The following is a 21981-nucleotide window of genomic DNA, read 5'->3' on the forward strand; positions in this document are numbered from 1 at the left end:
AACCTCATAAGATTTTTATTTTTTTGTTTTAATCATTTATTCCATTACTATAAACTGCTGTAAAAGGGATATTTCTGTAGCTTTATTGGGTATCATACTTTACTGTTTAAAGAATGTAAACTATAAATTTTAAATTGTTTCTGCTTATAGTTGTTATAATGCAATGTTTCCATTTCTTTTAGCTTTGAGCTTTTACAATTGGTATCAGTGCCGCGTTCATCAGAACCATTTCTTACACAGAGATTTAAAACACTAAAATACAACCCGACACTTAACTATTTCTTGTGAAATGCAGGTAAAAGGATATGAGGAGAGAAAGACCCCCACTAAATCGAGCAGCTGGGGATGGGTCGGTTCGAGAGGATGTCGATCGACTCTTTAAGATGCTGGAGAGACCTACCAATGCATAGCAGGCCCAAGAAGAGAGGAAAAAGCTGTCTGACCATCCCTCACTGCCATAGTATGAGCCACCTCTACAACGAGAAGATCTAGTGCCACCCCAATATAGTCTTGCTCCTCTATCATATCATCTAGCACCGCCACAATACGATTCGATGCCCCCCTATACAACCACGTGCTGCCATAAGGCCACTCGGTCCCTCCCCAGCATAATCCAGTCCTTTTTCCACGGAACCCAGTTCTACCCATGGTGGACTCAGATTAAATTGAGAGGTACAAGAGACTAAACCCATCTATCTTTGCAGGAGCATCCTCCTTCGAAGATGCCGAGTATTGGTTAGTAGAGATAGACAAGACCTTCATAACTCTTGGGGTGGTTCCCGAACAAAAGATTGTACTTGCTACCTACATACTCATGGGTGAGGCATATCGCTGGTGGCAGCTGAAGCAGGCCACCCTGCCCATTCCAGTCACTTGGGAACAATTCTTGGTCGCCTTCAATGCAGAGTACCTCTTAGAGTATGACATTTGAAGGAAATGAAGTTTGCACACTTGGTCCAGGGTGAGGTGATAGTGTCTGAGTATGCCTAGAAGTTCCTAGAGTTGGGTTGGTATTCTTCTGAGAGTATGATGGATGAAGGCAAAAAATAAAAAAAGTTTGAGTGGGGCCTCCATCCTGAGATCAGACAATAGTTGTACGTATTCGAGCTTGGTACCTACTCAGCAGTTCTGGCCAAAACACAGTTAATAGAGAGGAACCTTCACATTTGTTCTCAAATAGTGGAAAATTCCAGACCTGGTTCCACACTACAGGTCAGCACCTACTGTACCGACTCAACAGAGCAAGAGATCTAGGCCTGTGACTCAAGCTCCGACAACAGGACGCGACAGGACTTACCAGCACTACGACAATGATCATGAGGATTGACCCTGCTATCGCTTCAACAATATATGACGCATACGTGGAAGTGCCCAGCACTATGCGAAAGAGTGTTCGCGAAATCAGAATCAGATCAGACCTCCCATCTAAGGCAAAACTTACATCATCACCTAGCTGGATGCTGAAGCCAACCCGGATGTGATACAAGGTACGTACACTATCTGTAATCACCTTGCACATGTTTTGTTGATACTGATTCTCATTCTTTTTTCTTACATGCTTTTGCAAAAAATTTGAATGTGTTACCTGAAAATCTCGATTCTGTACTGTTTGTGTCTACTCCTGGGAATGAGACACTACTAGGGGAGGTCATATACAAATCTTGCAATGTAGAAATAGCAGGTAGAAAATTGAGTATAAATCTGATAGTAATAGACATGAGAGATTTTGATATAATTTTAAGGATGAATTAGTTAGCGACGTCTCATGCCACCATAGATTGCTTTCATAAGAAGTTTGCATTTAATATTTCTAATGAAGAGTCGTTCACCAATTAATAAAAGTTTCAGATATTATTCCCTCATGGTAACTGCATTGTTTATATGATGCCTTAACTCAGTTGTTATTTTCTACATTAGTTAAGCCTAAGAAAGAAATTTGCATCCAAGATATCTCTATAGTCCGAGAATTCTCAGATGTATTTTCTGATGAACTATCCGAACTGTTAATGGATAGAAAAGTTGAGTTTACCATGGATTTTTAGCTTGACACCCAACTTCTTTTGGTTGTCCCTTACCGTATGAGTCATCTAGAGATGGAAGAATTGAGGAAACAGATTAAAGAATTGCAGGATAGTGGGTTTATTTGATACAGTGTAACTCCTTATGGTGCTAGAGTCACATTTGTAATTAAAGAAAATGAGTCTCTGAGGTTATGTATTGACTACAGAGGATTGAACATAGTCACAATCAAGAATAAGTATCTTCTCCCCAGGATCGATGATCTTCTCGATCAGTTATAGGGTGTTCAAGTTTTTTCCAATATAAACTTGCGTTCGGGTTACCATCAGATAAAGATCAGGGTAGAGAACATTCTCAAGATAGCTTTCAGAACCAAGTCAGACACTATGAGTTTCTGGTCATGTCATTTGAACTAACCAATATGCCAACCCTTTTTATAGACTTGATGAACATCTTTTTTAGGTGATTCCTAGATTAGTTTGTTATTGTGTTTATTGATGATATCCTGGTATATTCAAAGAGTAAAGAGGTATACTCGCATCACCTGACTCAGGTTTTATAGGTTCTCAAGAAAAAGAAACTGTATGCAAAATTGAGTAAGTGTTGGTTCTATCTTGAGCAGACTACCTTCTTAGGACACATAATATTAAAGGATGAAGTGTTAGTAAATCCCGAGAAGGTTGAGGCAATACTCAGTTGGGAAAAATTGACTTTGGTTAAGGAGATTTGTAGCCTTTTGAAAATGACATGTTATTACTGCAGGTTTATGGAAGAGTTTTCTAGCCTAGTCGCTCTATTGACTCAACTTACAAAAAATAACGTCAAGTTTGAATGGAACAAGAATTGCAAAAGGAGCTTTACAGAACCCAAGAAGCGGTTGACTACCGCACTCGTTTTGGCTCTACCGAGTGGGACATGTGAATACATAGTGTATAGTGATACCTCCTACCTGGGGTTGAGCTGTGTTCTGATGTAACATAGAAAAGTTATAGCTTATGGGTCCAGACAGTTGAAAAGTCATGAAAAGAATTATCCCACTGATGACTTAGAACTTGCCACCATTATTCACATTCTGAAGACTTGGCGTTACTACTTGTATAAGGAGACTTTTGATATTTATACAGACCGTAGGAGCTTGAAGCATACATTCACTTAGAAGGATCTCAATATGCGTCAGAGGCGTTGGATAGAGCTCCTCAAGAACTCCGATTTTAAGATTTTGTATCACCCGGGCAAGAACAATGTAATAGTCAACGCGTTCGGCAGAAAAAGTATAGATATGTTGGCTCACTTAATGGTTTCTGAATGCAGGGTAATAGGAGTTGTGCAACAAATACGACTTCAAGATTTGAAAAGGGTTATATGCTTGACCCATCTAACTGTCCAACCTGAACTGATTCAGAGAATATTGGTAAAATGTGATGTTAGTGTGTGGCTGGTGAGTGATTGATGATATGAATCTATGTTCGAAAGACTTATCTGGTACCTTGAAAAAGGGTGTCTGGACCCGATACATAGGAAAAATCCTACATGGGCATTACTTCAGTCGAACGAGATTGAGAAGTCCCACACTGGAAGGGGTTGGGAGGATAATTCACCTTCATACCGGACGAGATATTGAGACAGTGATATGATTGACGCCCATTACTAGACAGGATATGGGGATGACTGGTTAATCAATAAATTAGATTTGGGTCTACGCGTAGGAGAGATCTCTATGGACCTCCAGAGGTACTGATAAGCAGGTAAGAAGATAAGTTATTATTATTGCTCATTTGGATATGAAATTCAATGTTATCCGAATTATTGTCTTCGTAGGTCATTTTTTAAAATTCATAAGGGTAATTATGAAACAACATTTTTTTTTAAAAGTTAAATAAAGTTATTTAAGAAAGTAAATGGCTCCATTGGTGGTTTTATAATTTTTTTTACCAACATTCGATTTTCTGTATCAATGATTAGTGTGATATTTTTAGTAGGCTAGTGTACCTCATCCCCTCTATTTAACTATTTCAAATTAAGAAGACCAAGATCCAAATCCTGAACAACATGAGGATTGTGAGTAAATTTTACCTCCTGGATCTCATCAAAGTTGCTCAGTAGAGGTTAACCTTATAGGATTTTTATTTCTTTTGCTTTAACCATTTACTCCATTACTATGAACTACTATAAAATAGACATTTTCTTAACCCTATTGGGTATCCAACTTTACTTTGTAAGAAATGTAAACCATAAATTCTAAATTGCTTATACTTATAGTTGCTATAATGCAATGTTTCTATTTCTTTTAGCTTTGGGCCTTTACAGAGATAATGAACCCTAATAAAGACTATGAAGACAACTTTTGAATATGCAATAACTTGGAGTAGATCTCTAGAGGAATGTTTTCTAAGTTCACTAGAGATCCAGAGAAAAGTAAGACCCCTAGAGTTAAACTGTATATCCACTGAAATTTCGACAACTTTTATAACTCAAATCGACTGAATTAGGCAAGTAACCCTGACTTCTTAAATTAACCTTGGAACATAACCATGCCATCAGACAAATTAAGATGATGCCCTTTATTTACTCTGAAATTTTGACAACTCTTATAACTCAAATCGACCGAATTAGGCAAGTAACCCTAACTTGCTAAATTAACCTTAGAACATAACCACGCCATGAGACAAATTAAGATGATGCCCTTTCTCTACGCTGAAATTTCGATAACTTTTATAACAAATTGACTGAATTAGGTAAGTAACCCCAACCTGCTAAATTAATCTTGAAACATAACCAAACATCCTAATCTCTAAGGTACCCTGGGGAAAAGGTAACATACTAAATTGAACTCACAGATGCTGCTGAAAAGAAAAACTAGCCCTAGCCCTTAGATGTATCTACTAGGATCCCTTGAACAATAAAGTAGACTCTAACTTTTGCCAGTAACTACCAGTAACTCTAGAATAATCACCATGATATGAGAACATATACCCAAGCCCTACCCGACTTCTCAAATAAGTTTCTATAGCATATGTGAATAAAATTTAGTGGCACTTAAAGAGGGTCACACTTCGAGACCAAATAATTATTTGATTTATTGATTTTACCTTCAGACATTTAGGGTGACCATCCCTCATGATGATGTTACAATCTAAAAAAAATCTATGCTTAATAATTTGCACTCTTTAGAAGAAAGAAAACATACTCAAACCTAAAAGGGATTAGGAAATAGAACATATCTCATCAAAATTGTTGTGACCAAAGACCCATAAAAATAGACGCTACAAATCATGATCGAAATGTTAACAAAACATCAGTCAAGGCACCTTTAGGGAAGTAGGCCTTGATGAGTGCAAGGACCGGTATGACTTACTAGAGGGACTAAACTCTTTAGATACTTAATTATTGAGAGGAAGGTAGTCAATCATCAATGATACCAAAGACCGTTCCATAACCTCGAAATTAATTTCAGAAAAATTAGAAAACCTATGCAATAGAATCTTGATAGCACTAATTTTGGAAGAATATAAAAATAGACATGCCACTGAGGGTACTAAAAAAATTAAGAGTCGCGGGGTTATATGATGAGGATAAATGATTTGACAAGAGCACTTAGGATCTGACCTATAAAGAGGTATACGTGCGTATACTGGATCGAAGGGATAAAATGATACTCCTAGTAAAGGTTTATTGCAACACCACTCACACAAAGAAGCGACATGGGGACAAGAAGAGGAGACAAAAGCTGAATACCCTTTGTTATATTGAAAAATGTATAATAAATTTGGATGATCAAATTTTTTGAAGGGGGGAGATTGTAATGAACCAGAAATAGAAGCTTCTAGAGTTCGAAATCTGGACTAGTGTATAAAATTTTGAGTGCAAATTTAATGAAATAATTTCAAAAATTCACCACTAAATTTAATTAATGTTGATTAATTAAGTTAACGATTTTTAAAGAAATACTACACTTGGAAAGAATACAAAAATTTCCAATAAATAACTTTAAAATTTTAAATATTGAATAAAATTAAGAAAAAAATCCTACACAGGGGTTAATCGAAAAAGATTTGGAAAGTTAAGAAAAGTCTGTAAATTAGGAGGACCAAAATGAAAAGATTCTCAAAATTCAAGGCAAAACTATAAATTTAAGAAATCTCAACACCTCAGTCGTTGAGGTGTCTCTAGAGGCCAATTAGGGTTGACCACGCAGGTACATGGGAGAGAAAGCCGATTAATGACTCTAAATGAGCCGCATAGGTAAATTGAAGAACGAAAACGAAATAGAGGAGAAAATAACCAAATGTGGACCACGCGGAGGAGAAGGAGGTGAGAATGAAAAATGGACGATTAGGATTGCCCGACGGAAACCATCTAATGACAGGGATTCCATCTTGCCCAAAGCTAAAGAAAATTATAAGAATGCTCTGAATCGGATGGCCAGGATGCCCTTTTGCATAAAGGGCCCGGTGAAATGTTCATATTGCCTTTAATGAAACCCTAAAATAAGACGATCATGGTTTATTCCCTAGACCCAACAATTGTTATTTGACCTCACCTTATATATATTTATACATACATTTTTAAGTAGATACTAAAGAGTGAGAAACTGATCGACGAGGAAGAGAGAGGAGTGAAAACTGAGAAGAGAGGTCACGCATGAAGAAGAGTGTTGGGAGCTCCAGTGTTGTTGCTACCAAGAGTTCCGTTATGTTTGGTAAGGCACCCTCTATTTAAGGTTTTAGCTTGATTTATTGCTTTGGAAAACTAAAAATTTGAGTAATTCGAGTAGGCTACCTGCAGGTTACGACAGAGAGGGGTTGACATCGCCATGAGCGACTCTTCAAACCGAGATCAAGAGTAATAACAACTTGGTTCCTATCCCCATATCCTTGGTTCGTTTGTCCATTTCATTTTTTTTAAAATTATCCATTGAATATTATTGCTACGAGGATATTTAGATGTGTTAATTTATCATCTAAATATCCTGAATGCTTGTGTTAATTTACATTTAGTTAGACTCTACGATCAAATTTTGGAAGGTCTAAAACTATATCTAATTTACCAGTTGCGTATGACATAACCAACATTTTAGTGAGTTTAAAATGAAATTGGTTATGTTGGTATTAAGGTTTTAGGGTTTATTTCAGAATTGTTTAAGACTTTGGGAGTGAAACTGTATCAAAGTTGCCACCATTTTTAATCCATTAGGGTCAAAAAACACTGGGCAAAAATTGACTAAAATTAGTTAAGTGAACTAACTAGTAGTACAAGTAAGTTAGACTAAAACTTGGTAAGTTGTTGAGTCAAAATAAAAATGAGTACTGATTTTAATTAAATTTAAATAGGTCAACTGGTAAATTTAATAGGTTGGGCTAAAAAAAAGAAAAAATATTAAGTTTTATTGTTTATAAGATAACTAAAGAAAATAGGTGTTGAGTCGGTTGAGTGTAAAAATTTAATAGTAGTAAATCTAATTTACATCATTAATAAGAAAATTGAGAGCAAATACGTGAACCCATGAATTTTAAGGGGTTTTCTAATGTTAAAATTTTCACCTTCATTAAGGTAACCTATATAACGAGGCTCAAGAGAGAGAAGGGAGTCCAGGCCCAGGCCAGAAAAGAAAAGAAAAAAATTAAAAAAAAAAGAAAAGAAACCCTAGCAGAAGAAGAAGAAGGAAGATGAGAGAATGAGAAAGAAAAAAGCATGGCACGTGGCCAGAAAAGAGGATGTTGTATGCACAGTGTTGGGCGCACGGCGCGCGCTGCCAAAGAAGAAGAAGGAGGAGGAGGAGGAGGAGGAGGAGGAGGAGGAAGGAGGTAGGGCGAGTGGTGCATGCAACCGGAAAGGAAGGGTTGCGCTCGGTGCTGAGCACGCGACGTGCGATGCTGGGCGCGGTATGCCAGGCGCACAACACGCGACATACGGTGTTGAGCACCCTATGCTAAGTGTGCGGCACGCGGTGCTGGGCACGCGACACGCGGTGCTAGGCGCGCAGCACGCGATGCGTGGTGCTGGGCGCGCTATGCCAGGCGTGCAGCACGCGACGTACGGTGATGGGCACGCTTGCCACGTGTGCAGCACACTGTGCCAGGCGTGTGGCGTGCAATGTTGGGCATGCGACGCGCGTTGCTGAAGAAGAAGAAGCAAAACGCGTGTTGGGTGGACCTGATCTACGTGAGGCAGACCACGATACGATGTTCTAGATCTATTCAAAGATCCGTGCGAGGCCAAAAATCAGGGAATCGGAGAGAGAGAGATCGAAATCACACTCTTTTGGGTAGAAAGGCCAAATTCGACACTGATTTCGGTAAATTTTCTTCCACCTTACATTCGGTTATTACTTTAAATTAAATTCTTAATCATGTGTATGAAAATTTTAAGAAAATTGGGAATAAGAAACTGGAAAGGGAGCTGACTGTATGGAACCAAAATTGTTTGAAAGCTTTCTGATTTCTTTTCTCATTGGAGATTTTAGTAAGAATTGAGTTAGTTTTCATTTGGGAATTTCATGTTTTTTTTAAATAATTTATTAATTTCAAAATGGACTCCAGTTTAATGGATAATTTTAGAATATATTTTCTCACAAATTATCATCCGTATATGAAAGTGTGTGAATGGTTTTCTATGATTGTGTTTGTGTAATTAAAAATAATGTTGAAGCTATATGAATACATAATTGAGCGTGTTTGAATGTATGTGCATGTGCCAAATAATACACATATAGGAGATAATGGGTGGGAGTGTACGTTAAAAATTGGATGTCTTGATGTATATATACATATGATTACGTGGGTAATTATTTTGAATAAGCAGTATATGATTTCGTATAGATATATGTGATATATGGTAAATATATGCAGTATATAGGTAAGATGAATACATGTGTGCAGGATGACATATGCATAAATTAAGTGCATATGCATTTGTGTGTATTTATGGGCACATATAATATAATGTATGTATTGGTAAGTGATTAAAGCTGTTGTATGAATGTGAGTGTAAATTTGTAAGTTTTTAATGGTAGACATGATTATATAAAAAATATGTGTAAGGGTAGTTAAGATATTATTGTGCATGTATATATTTATAATATGATGTGTGCTACATAATGTAAATTATATATACAACGTATACGTGAACAAGTCAGTAAATGTGAAAATATAAGAAAATGTATGTTTGTGATTGGTGTTTAAGTTTATGAAGTTAAGATAATTTTTGAATAGGAAAAAGCTTACCGTGTATCATGGGAGAGAGTTTACGGACTTGGTACATATGGTGAACTCCACTGTGAATGTGTCCTCAGTCGTACGGAGCTGGGAAGTCGCATACCGGATGAGATATTGAGACGATTTATAATTATAACACTCATTACCGGATAGAGTATTGAGACGATTTATAATTATGGCGTCCATTACCGGACGGAGTATGAGAACGGTTAGTGAATTATAAAAGAAATATTTTGTATATCCACGTGTAGCGGAGATCCCTATAGGCCCCTAGTGATACCAGTAATGGAAATAAAAATATGTCATGGAAATGAAAGTGATATGGATACATATCTGGGGTGGTTGATGGTATTTGTGAACGAAACGAAATTATCTGAATATGAATCCAATGCGATATGATGATATTTATGAATGAGAAAGATATGTACGGTACCTAGATATATGTTAGAATGAGTAATAAAAAGGGATGTGGTTCTTGATTGTTTCTTTTGTTATAGTTAGCGATAATGATGATGAATATGGTTGTCTTGCAAACTAGATTTCTATGAATATAAAATTTGCATTTATTTAAACCTTTATGAATGTGCATTTGCATATATCTGTTTTGAATACTACTTTATTCTTATTGAGTCTGTAAAGTTCTTCCCAATTCACCCTCCCCCAATGTAAATTAGTTCAGGTCATGAGTGAGTTCAAGATCAAAGGAAGACTTTGAAGAATCTTTTAGCTACCTTAAGACATTATTGTAAAGTAGATTAGAATATATTATTGTGATATAATTTCGAAAGATTGTTATAAGTTTCATGAATTATGACTCCGTACAAGGGAGTATTATTGATTCATAGGGATTAACATAATGATACACAAAATTTATCAGATTATGTGTGAGGCAACGCTCATTTCTCTCCAGAGAAAGCGAGTCGTTATATAATCTCTAAGAAGATAAATGGCCAGCCCTACAAATAAAGGAAATAAAATCATTTGAAGCACGTCGTTCTTAGGGAAATTTATAAGTAATAACCAGTAAATTGAGGGAGTTTATAAGAATAACATAGTTACACCATAATAAGGAAAATTACAAGCATGATGTAAATGAATAATATATCGATTTACTTAATTCAGGGTATGCTATTATAGAGGTAAATAAATGAAAATGTGTGAGAAAAAGGAAGATAGAGGGACATTAGAAAATTAAATGTCTATGGAACTAAACAAATTAAAGAATTGACATTAAGCCTAAAAAGTAAGTAAACAAATAGTACGAAGACAAAAAGGGTTGGAAAGTAACGAAACATGACTCTAAAATTAATAGATAATAATGATGAATTCCAATTTTAGTGAAATACTGGAATATAAAACAAAGAGGAATTGTGGTGTTCAGAGTGAACCTTATCACGTGGACGACAAAATCAAATGTATTATTACTGTTACTGTGTTCACAGATGGGTGGGTGCATGTGTAGTAGGTTTCGGTCAATTGGTGAATCTCATCTGGTGAACAAATAAAAATAAGTTGTATTGTTACTATTACTATGTTCACGGAGGGGTGGCTATACATGTAGCCGATTTCGGTTGATTAGTAAACCCCATCGGATGAACAAATAAATTAACTTTACTATTACTATTATTGGGTTCATGGAGGGGTGTTTGCATGTGTGACCGCTTTCAGTTGATTGGTGAACTCCATCCCATGAACAAAAAAATTAACTGTATTGATATTGTTACTATGTCTACAGAGGGATAGGTGCTTGTTTGATTGAAGTTCGGTCGATTAGTGGACCTCATCTTGTGGATGTAAAAATCAATCGTACTATATTATACTGTTATATTGTTATTATGATCATATCCATGTTGATAGTAGGGATCTTTACTACTCCTCTTGATATTAATCAAAACGACATCGTATAATGAAATTTCAGTGTCTAAGGTTTAAGGTATAAAATGTTAAACTAAAAAACTGTATATTGTATTATGGACTGTAAAATCGTATAATGCACTATAAAATGTAAAAATTATATATCGTACTGTGAATTGTAAAATGTATTCTATATTGTGAACTAAAAATTTAATATTATACTGTGAACTATAAAATTGTATACTGTACTGTAAATTGTAAGACCGTATACTATATTGTAAGTTGTAAAACTGTAAACTGAACTGGGAAATGAAAAATCTTAGACGATGTTGTGAATCATATACTATTAATTATAATTGAAAATTTTAACTGTAAATGTAGAAATTGACACAATTGAAGCGTAGAGTTTAATAGTATGTGAACGACGAATCATGATTGGTGAAGATAAGGAACGAAAGCGTTAAAGTAAAATGAATGAGTATAAGAGCTTGCAGGAATATGGATGACAAACAAACAAAATTTAAAGATTAATGCTGGAAAGGCAAACCATAGGTAATATACATGTAGACTCGCTCGAAAGGACAGCATGAGACGAACAATTTAGGAAGTCATTTTTGATTACGAAAAGAAAATAAGTTTCAAGTACATAAGACAAATTTTTTCGTCTTAAGTGATGCTCACAATAGGATACCTAAAAACCGTAATTCTGAGTGTATACTAGAGATGATTTTAATAATTGTTTAGTTAATTTAAGTAATTACCTCCCATACACAGTATAATGGTCTGTAGTTAGGTTACTTTGTTGTTTTTACTGAGCACGAGTAGCTCATCCCAAATTATTCTTTTAAGAACAAGACAATCATAAGTAAGTTAAGGATCAACAAGAGCAGTGAAGGGGCTCTCATTTTGTGTATGATTGTCTCTTTTATAAGGAGGGTAACCCTAATTCCTGAAACTTGATCTATTATTTCATTTTACTCTAGGCAATGCCTCATGTAATACATTTGATATATTCATTTTGAGTATTGTCGCAAGGTATATAAATGTATGAAGTTTTAATTTCTATTGCACTCTTATCGTAACTTAGTTGTAAATTAAATTGAATGGAAAGTAATAGTGCTCGTGACTCCTGGAATATGAGACGTTACATAAAAAGATAAGATTAAAAATCAAATTAATTAAAAAATATCAGGTGTGATTTTGTTTCCTATTTTTTTTTATATATCAAGATTTAAAACTATTTTTATATTATAACTACCGAATATAATAATTTTTACTTTTTAAGGTGAAAGCGCATACTAGTAATTTTTACTTAATGCCTTATAAATTTTGCACTAAACACTTTGAAAAACTATTTTAGTAAAGTTTCACAATTTATTGCACGAATACGTAATGAGTCAATAATGATTTAAGCGTTCGTTCAACACAAACTGATATTTGTGTTTTAAATTAGTAAAAATATTAGGTGTGATTTTGTTTCCCAATATTTTTTACATTTCAAGATTAAATTTATTTTTATATTATGATTACCAAATATAATAATTTTATTTTTCAATGTGATGATGCATACTAGTAATTTTTACTAAATACCTTATAATTTTTGCACTACGCACTTTTAAAAACTATTTTAGTATATTTTTACAATTTAATGCATGAATAGATTTGCTTTCTTTGCGATAGCCAGCAATAAAGCAAAGGCAAGCGCTGTCCCGGAAATCCACATGGCTATGTCATATGGGGTCCTCTCATGTGGGAATTCCGTGCAAACTTTGTTGCAGACACTGCTTCTTTTTTCTTCCTGGCTCTGATTCTTTCACCCATCATAACCCCCCGAACAGTCTCCTCCAACTGCAGTAATTCTTCTATAACAGGGGTTTGACTCGCATAATGCAAATAGTCCCAAAAAAGGATAGAACCATAAATGAGATCACCAGACCATCTACTATGGCCAACTCTAGCCCCGATAGGCAAGAGCCTTGCCCCTGCGGACTCACCAAAACATCTTGCCTTACAGTCGTACTCACATCTCTCACCAAAACATCTTACCTTACAAGTTGGTCTTGGATTATCTTATTAAGGCCTCTCTCGCATAAGTCAAAAGATCGGGAATGCTCCAACCCGATAGTTTTTTTATTAAGAAATTCTAGATAGCTAGTTGACTCAATACCCATCAATACGTAGCGAGCCAACAATAATTTAAGAGTTCTTTCAACACAAGTTGATGTTTGTCTTATACATTGGTAAAAATATAAGGTGCAATTTAAGGTAATAGTACATAATAGTAATTATTATACTAAATACTTTGAAAAATTATTTTAGTAAATCTTCTATAATTTACTGCTGCATGAATACGTAACAAGCCAGCAATGACTTAAGAGTTTGTTCAACATAAATTGGTGTTTGTGCTACAAATTGATAAAAATATTTTAAAAGTGAATTTGAATAAATTAACTATTATTATTTTAATTTGAAAATATTAATTTTTTAATTAATAAAAAAGTAACATCAATAAATAAATATACTAGTTGAAAATATTATTTATTATCCACATTATAATTTATTTTTTTAAAAAATACTAGTTTATAATTTCGTCCTTACATAAACATAAAAAACAGTTTTTACTTTCATCTAAAAGCATTTTGTTTTCTAGAAAAAATAAAATGTAATTTTTCTGTCTTAAGGAACGATTTATCTTCTTTCAATTTTCAGTAATAAAAAGCCTTCAAAAATTTTTTTACTAATAAAATATTATTTCTCTTCTTTTCTCTGTCTAAGCACTCAAAGCTCGTTTGCTCTCCCTCTCTCTTTTGAGATCCCCAAACTGTAACGATCAGCGAAACCCTAATCTCTTTTGTTTAATCGGTTTTCCAGTTTTGTGATTTCATGTATAAAAGTTTTTGACTTTTCAGTTTCTTGTTCATACTCCTTTTGCTCGTGATGTGGACACCATTCTCCGCACAATTTAGTCCTTACCACTAATTTGAATTGTTTGTTCTTTGATCTTTATCGTGTATTTCTTTGATCGATTGTGCAGTGAAAGGGAACAAGTGTCGTTTGTCTCGATAGAGATTCTAGGGTTTTGTTGTGATGAGAATCGAAGAATGAACGATGCCGGTACTGCGTAGCGGAGCGCGCGGGGTCCGGGCAGCAGCGAAGCAGCAGCAGCCGAGTCCGATCGAGCAGGGAGAGGCGATTGCGACGCGGACTAGGAGGCGGCGGGCGGCGGCGGCGGCAGCAGTTCTCCCTAGCAACGACGCCAACAACATTAACAATAACGATAACAAAGACCTTGACAACACCGATAGAGACAACAACGATACGCAACAGCAGCAGCCAGTCAATGAGAACGTAGTGGTCGCAGCGGCAGCGGCATCGGAGGAAAAGGAGGATAACAGGAATTTGGGTGAAGGGTTGAGAGTGGCCGCTGGTGGCGGTGGGGCTAGAAAAGAGGAGATAGGGGAGAAACCGATGGATCAATTTGAGAGTGGAGGCCGCAGCAACGACAAGGCCAATGCTGGTGAAGACGATGGAAACACAGCGTCACTTCCTGAGAAGGTTTGCTATCTCTTTGTCTATACAAACCTTAATCATCGCATCTTTTGGTTGCATTTACACTTCAAGTCTTGGTTTAGCCACGCTCGATTATGCGAATTAGGTTTTGCATGTTGGTGTTTCTGTATTTTAGTTTATGTTTTATGGATGTGCATGTTCTGCTATCATGTTTCTAGAATAGAATTAAATGTCTGATTTGGTCATATGGCTAGTCAAAACCGAAACACTGAGTTGTGCTGTTTGCTACCAAATCTGAGTCAAGTACAAGTGAAAGAAGAGTTATTATTTTCTATGATTGGTATACGTTGATGATTCGTCATATTTCCATTAATAATGGGCTAAAAATCTTAATTTAATCATAGATTGAAGTTTTTATCATGTTACTAATAGAAATTTGTATTAATATATACCCGTTATGCGAGATAATTAAATTGAAATGTTCTAAATATAAATTAAAAAGTATTTCATCCATATATTATACGAAATGCTGAGTAAAAAGACTCGGAATAATCTTCTTACAGACTGACATCACAACTGACGTGGATAGAAAAATTAAGTAGGTTATCTTATGTGGAATTCTATATAAACTGTCACATGAATTTGTAAATAATCTTTTGTTCAAATCTTTGTGCCTGTATGATTACTCTATATTATGTAATATTTAAGTTTTTTTTCTATTTTATAATTATGTCTTTTATGGACGCCAGTTTTGGGTGATGTCCTTTGGTAGATTGTGAACATTTGCTTGTATTTTATTTTGATTATGCCTTCATGGAGCGGGTTGGAGTGGAAGGATATTTGGGACTCTTTCTTGTTGCATGTATTGGAAACCTCAAATGAGTATTCAAGAGCTTCTTTGGATTTTTTCAGAATTGATGGTTTAGGTGCTTCTGACTTGAATGCTGTGTATTTGGTAATTTTGCTTGGAAATTTATGTTGAGATATTTATTGTGATAGAGGATGTACATGTGTTTAGATTGTGCATGGGTTCTGGTGCGATATGTGGTTATCTTATTGAAAAACCTGATTTGAATATAATTTGGTACAAATGGAGAATGCTTTGAGACATTTTCCAATAAACAATCAGGAGAATTTTTAGATACGAAATTATTTCGACTGAATTTTACTTAAAAATATGAAAGTAATTTGACTGATATTTGATACGGAGTTTACTTCTCAACTTGATCATGACGTGATATCATAGTATCTGTATATTCACCATTCCTTAGGCTTTTGTATCTCTTGATCATTCTGGTTACTTGTTCTGAAGGGTAAAACTTAAAGTTTGCAACTTCTCTGGCAGGATATTTGTATTTCTAACTCAGGATATTCGGTGAAAACTGAATTTTTCTTTCTTCTCTTTAGATATATTTTATTGAATGTCTAGGAGCACTTTAGGAAAAATAGTTTTTCTTGTTTAGATGGGAGCGACATTCCCTATGTGGAGATGCTTTTTACCGGGAGTTAATGTTCCATATCTCAAATCGGGATTCCAACCTGTTAATTATGTGTCTGGTTTTTGTGTCGGTTCTATAGAGAAGTGTGGATTAGCTTAATTATAGCAATTTATATTTGGAATTTTTTGGTATCTTGTTAAAAATGTGAATTGAGTGTGATTTAGTCCTTGTTTAGAAACTTATGAAACATTTAATGGATTTTTTTGCTTCACACAAGGTGGTTTTGGCCTATGGAAAGTTTAGTAGTCTTGAATTCTTCACGTGTTAGCCTGATAATGATGAGAAATGATATCATACTTATCTTCCCTTTTTAGTCATACAAATCTTTTGACTTTTACAGTTACTTTATAAATTTATTTGTGTATTGGTTGCTAGGATATTAGTAACTGCGATAAGCAGCCACTGTTAGTCTGTACAATAAGTGATACATTTTGATGATCTTCCTTGGTTCAACAGACTTGATAAAGATAATTCAAATTCACAGTTACAGTGATAACAACTTTGAGGTACCAAAATAATGTGTAGCACCTGCTTTTGGATTTTGGAGTGTTGTGTTAGACAAAGAACTTTTGCAATGTAAGATTCAAACCGAATACATTCTGTCATTACTACTGGCAAAATATAGTATATGCCAGTAGGATAATGTTGTAAAAGCCAAGGGAATCTACTAACAGATAGTGATAAAATTTAAGAACAGTTAAAGAAAACTAGAAATAGGCGGAGAGAGTTTGCAAACTTGTTGAAATATCCATGATGCCTCCCAAATGGTTTGCCAAAGTGAGCTTTTTTTTTTAATAAAAGTATGAAGTTGTTTGCCAAAGTGAGCTTGTGACCCTTAAACAAAAATAGATGGTCTGGAACTGTAAATCTCAAACTATCTCAGAAGAGGAATTTTCCAAAGATCCCACAGAATGGCTACTGGATTGAAGAGAGAAGCATTTTCTGCTCTAATTGACATGGATGCCGTACTAATTAAGCCTGGAATTCATTTGTAATAGAGTTAGTCATACACATTCAACTTGAGGAAGTCAAAAGCAATAAACTATAAGTGGTGAAGAGGGGACGTGAAAAAAATGGTTTGGGGTCTCAGTTACTCTTTTACAAAGGAAGCCACCATTCACAAGGATTTTACCCTTGATTAGGTTGTCAATATTAAGTACTCTCATGTGAGTGGATTTCCAGGAAATAAAGAAAGTTTCTCAGTAGACATTCATATTCATGTTTTTTGGGTATGTGGGAACACAAATGAGACAATAGAAGGATGAACAAGATGAAGGGAAAAAGGACTTGACTCAGAAGGATCCTGTGAAATTTGGATTCAGAATAGGCTCATCCCCCTATATGGCTCCGCATAGATGGAAGAAAGGCATTGGGTAAACATAATTTCTCTCTTGCCAATCTTTTTGAATTCCTTAAAGCAAGCCATTTGTTCAGCAATAGTTACTAACAATCATTCACCAAATCATTTTCTCAGAAATTGACTCGTGATGTAGAGGCAACCTTAGTGTGGAAATAATCAGCAAAAACCTTCCACCCAGTACTAATGCACCTCCACGCACTGGTGCCATAAGATAAGAACCTGATTATACTGCCTGGGTCACCAACCTATTGTCATCAACTTGTAACTTGGCTCTATTCACCTTCCTCCATAAAAATCCCTAAGAAAAGTAATTTACCAAGAAGCATCATCTTAAAACACACCCCAAAAGTTGATGCCATGATCACCCAAGGTTAAACCCATATTAAGAGGCTGTTTGACTAATTCACAATTCACCAAATGAAACCCTTTGTTGCTCTGAATCTCCTCGCAAAAATTGATAATGGCTGTGTTTTGAGGACATTTACCAATGCTTAGAGGATCGGTGGTAGGGAGGAAAGAATAGATTGGAAATTGGTCCAGGTACTGATAACAAGAGTAAGCTACGCGCCTGCCCCTTCCAACCCCAGATAAGGAACCACCGAGGATCACTAGTGTACAATAACATAGATATTGTTCTTTTGGTAAATATTTGCTTTTATTCTTTTTTTCTTTCTAAATAAGTACTTTGCCAAAATTCTGAATTATTTAAATAGCTACTCTGAACTTTAAATTTTTGGGGAATGAATATGAGTTCTTCACTATGCGGCCACAGGTTCAAGTTGGGGGTTCCCCTCTGTACAAATTAGAAAGGAAGCTGGGAAAGGGTGGATTTGGACAAGTATATGTCGGTCGACGTGTTTCTCCTGCAAATACAAGTGAGAGAACTGGCGCAGGAGCTTTAGAGGTATCTATTTTATCTTTAAATGCTTCTTCCATGCACATATAGAGATTTATTGTCATATCTTTTAATCAATTCCTGGTGACCATTATCTTCCAGGTAGCTTTGAAATTTGAACATCGAAGTAGCAAAGGATGTAACTATGGACCACCATACGAGTGGACTGTTTACAAGTGAGTACGGTTAAGTCTTTGCTATATTATTTTTATTATTGTTTTTCCTGTTGCAGTTGTTAACTCTATCAAATTTGGAATAAAAATACATCTATCAAATTTGGAATAAAAAATCTAATTTTTTTTTGGGATTGAAAATCATGAAAATTAACTGAAACTTAAGATTTAGAATATGTTTTATTAATCCAGATATTTTTCCGTAATATATGTTGTATAAATAAAAAGTACTAGAATAAAATATCTTCAAAATTGATACTAGTATTGTAGAAAATTGAGAAAATATTTGTTTCCAGAGAAAGTTTAAATATATGATATTTTTATATGAACATAATTTGTTTTTAAAAGGCAGTGACCTATATTGTTATCAAACTTGTAAATTGTAACTAAATGAAAGGAAATTGTCTAATTATTTGATTATGTTTCGGTTTTAACTATAGTTGGTGAATCGCATAATCGGTTTCCAGAATCTGCTTAGGATTCATCACAGATTCTTATTCACCCATGCAATTCAAATGATTTTGTCATCGAATTGAATTGGATCTTGTAATTTGAACTGTGAATATTAAGATTCTACAATTGTGTCTTCCACATTTATAACTCTTATTTGCTGTCTCCACCGCAGCAATCTTGGTCGGAGTCATGGTGTACCGCGTGTGCACTACAAGGGTCGCCAAGGTGACTATTATATAATGGTATGTTATTGTTTTCCTTTTTGCTGCTTGATCATGTTTTCATCTTATTGTTTTGTTACCTGTCTGTGATGTATTCTTCAGCTTCCTTTCCCATGTTGTAGAATGTTTTTTTTTTTCATTGGATCTCAATGTTTGCAGGTAATGGACATGTTAGGACCAAGCTTGTGGGATGTTTGGAATAATAACGCTCACACGTGAGTTTGTGGAAAATTAATTTATAAATACTTTTGATTTTCATTTTCTTCAAGTTTTGTTTCTATTACTATAGGATTTTCTTCCATTTGATTTCTGAGATTGGCATCTTGATACTTGCAGGATGTCCATTGAAATGGTTGCATGCATTGCCATTGAAGCGATATCTATATTGGAGAAGATGCACTCTCGAGGGTAAAATCTTTTCTGTTGCAAAACGTGCCCATGTTGTTCTTGTAATGATGACCTGACTTACTTTCTGATCGCTTTAATTCTTTGTAATTCTCTGCTAGGTTAAGAGCCTTTGCTGGAAGTAGTTAGATTTATTTTCCTTTCTTGAATTTTTTAATAAATATATCTTGTCATTGCTAAATATTAAGTACACGAGATGATTTCATTCAGATGCTTAGTTGGCTTTTGTGGAGTTAGAAAACATATGGATTTTGAAAGTGGTAAATGCAATTCTCCTTGCAGGTACGTTCATGGAGATGTAAAACCTGAGAATTTTCTGCTTGGTCCTCCAGGAACCCCTGATGAGAAGAAATTGTTTCTTGTTGATCTTGGATTAGGTAATTCATAATCAAGTGTAATTTTCAGTACTTATTGTGGAGGAATATCCAATTTTACAACTTGTTATTTGGAAGCAGCTACTAAATGGCGTGAAAGTTCAACTGGCATGCATGTTGACTATGACCAAAGGCCAGATGTGTTCAGGTAAGACCTGATTGCATCTAATGGTGTCTGAAAATACGTGCATAATATATTTCATCTGGGATATTGTTCTATTCCTTCATTGAAAAGTCCACTCATACTACAGGGGAACAGTGCGATATGCTAGTGTACATGCTCATTTGGGGCGAACTGGTAGCAGGAGAGATGATCTTGAATCTCTTGCATACACACTCATCTTCCTTCTCCGAGGTCGATTGCCCTGGCAAGGATACCAAGTTAGTTCAGTTTCTTTTCTTGGATTGCAATTTCTTCCAGACCTTATGCAAAATTTTATATACAATTATTTTTTAAGGATATAGTCTTGCCATATTTCTACTTGGTTTTGTGTATAATTTTTTCAAATGATGCCAGGGAGAGAATAAAGGTTTCCTTGTTTGTAAAAAAAAGATGGCAACCTCTCCAGAAGCTTTGTGTTGCTTCTGTCCTCAGCCTTTTAGGCAGTTTGTTGAATATGTGGTAAATTTGAAATTTGATGAGGAGCCTAACTATGCAAAGTACATTTCCCTCTTTGATGGAATTGTTGGTCCAAATCCAGATATCAGGCCCATTAACACAGAAGGTGCACAAAAGGTAAAATGTGGCTCATTTTATTTGTTTTCCATTCAATTCCCATCTCTAAAGAATTTAAGTTGAGGGTATGGGTAATCCAGACTACAAAAATTTTGTGATTTTGCAAATAAAGACAGTTGTTAGAATTGTACCTTTCATGACTCCAAATGTACACAATGTTATTAGAAGACAAAAAGATTTGAATTGTATGAATGAATCACAATCTATCCTGAGTTGTAGGCAAATTGTGAGAATTAACAGCGAATAACACGTTCAGTTTGATTTGTATGATTGATTCGATTTTAGTTAACACTAGTTTTAATATAATATTTAAATAATTTATTTTCATTTTTATTTATAATTTTAAGGAGGATAGAGGCAATTGTCTTTTGTTATTTTTAAAAAATAAATTATGTTCATGTAAAAACTGCTTATACAATTTATTTTGGAAACAGTATTTTTTTAGTGTCCATGATATTAGTATGATTTTTAAAATATTTGTTTTAACGAATTTTTATTATATAACATACATAGTGATAAATTCTACTTAATAAACTCTGTTCCAAATATTATGATTCAACTCGATTCACGATTCTTGATTCAAAATATTAGATTTTTTTTAATGCTGGTTTGGGTCTGTTGTGGTTGTAGCATAATGCTAAACTTAAAAGATAGAATGGCTTTCTTTGGTGCTTTGTAGGCCAAGACTCATGGTTATTTGAGGGATATCGTTTTGGCTATCTCAAAAAGGGATTGAGATGCAATGTTGTTTTGATGTTGTCTTTTTCTTCTTTTCTGTGTTTTTGGAGAATTTCTTGTCATTTTCATGTACTTCTTTCTGATCTTTTAATAATGTAAAAATTAGTAGTAGGAATTAACTAGGGATTGAACAGGAAATGAGCCAAATAGAACGTAATAGTTTCTTTTTCTCCTTCAGTCTAGGATATATTGTTTGGATGAAGTTTCGTTTGTATGTTTGTCAAGAAATAAGTACATCTTAATGTTAGGAAGGTTTAACTTCTTTTTCATTATACAAATTTATATATTTTCTGCTTGTGTAGCTTATTTATCAGGTTGGCCATAAGAGAGGTCGATTAACTATGGAGGATGAAGAAGATGAACAACCAAAGAAGAAAGTCAGGATGGGCATGCCGGCAACTCAGTGGATCAGTGTCTACAATGCTCGTAGGCCAATGAAGCAAAGGTATTAGTCTGTCTAGTCAGTTGCTATGCTCTATGCTATTGATATTTGAGATTATTTAACTCTTTTTTCTTTTAGTGGTCTTGTT

General features: G+C 34.9%; 1 protein-coding gene across 10 annotated transcripts in view; it reads left to right on the forward strand.

The window, feature by feature from the left end:
* Positions 1-21981, forward strand: part of LOC110810161 (casein kinase 1-like protein HD16) — a 33489-nt gene that overhangs the window by 9842 nt on the left and 1666 nt on the right. For 9 of the 10 annotated variants that reach the window (XM_088218157.1, XM_088218159.1, XM_088218165.1 and 6 more), the window contains 12 exons: positions 296-1487; positions 14122-14642; positions 18229-18360; positions 18454-18527; positions 19150-19219; positions 19358-19413; positions 19535-19606; positions 19886-19980; positions 20059-20125; positions 20229-20358; positions 20495-20713; positions 21754-21896. In XM_088218157.1, coding sequence (XP_088074283.1) covers positions 14196-14642; positions 18229-18360; positions 18454-18527; positions 19150-19219; positions 19358-19413; positions 19535-19606; positions 19886-19980; positions 20059-20125; positions 20229-20358; positions 20495-20713; positions 21754-21896 — 1505 coding nt within the window. In that variant the 5' untranslated portion in view covers positions 296-1487; positions 14122-14195. Of the gene's footprint in view, positions 1-295; positions 1488-13766; positions 13911-14121; positions 14643-18228; positions 18361-18453; positions 18528-19149; positions 19220-19357; positions 19414-19534; positions 19607-19885; positions 19981-20058; positions 20126-20228; positions 20359-20494; positions 20714-21753; positions 21897-21981 lie in introns of those variants that run through there. The other variant, XM_022036229.2, reaches the window with a different exon arrangement.

This window comes from Carica papaya, chromosome 4 (genome assembly GCF_054855325.1).
Source record: "Carica papaya isolate Zhongbai chromosome 4, ASM5485532v1, whole genome shotgun sequence".
Lineage (NCBI taxonomy): Eukaryota > Viridiplantae > Streptophyta > Magnoliopsida > Brassicales > Caricaceae > Carica > Carica papaya.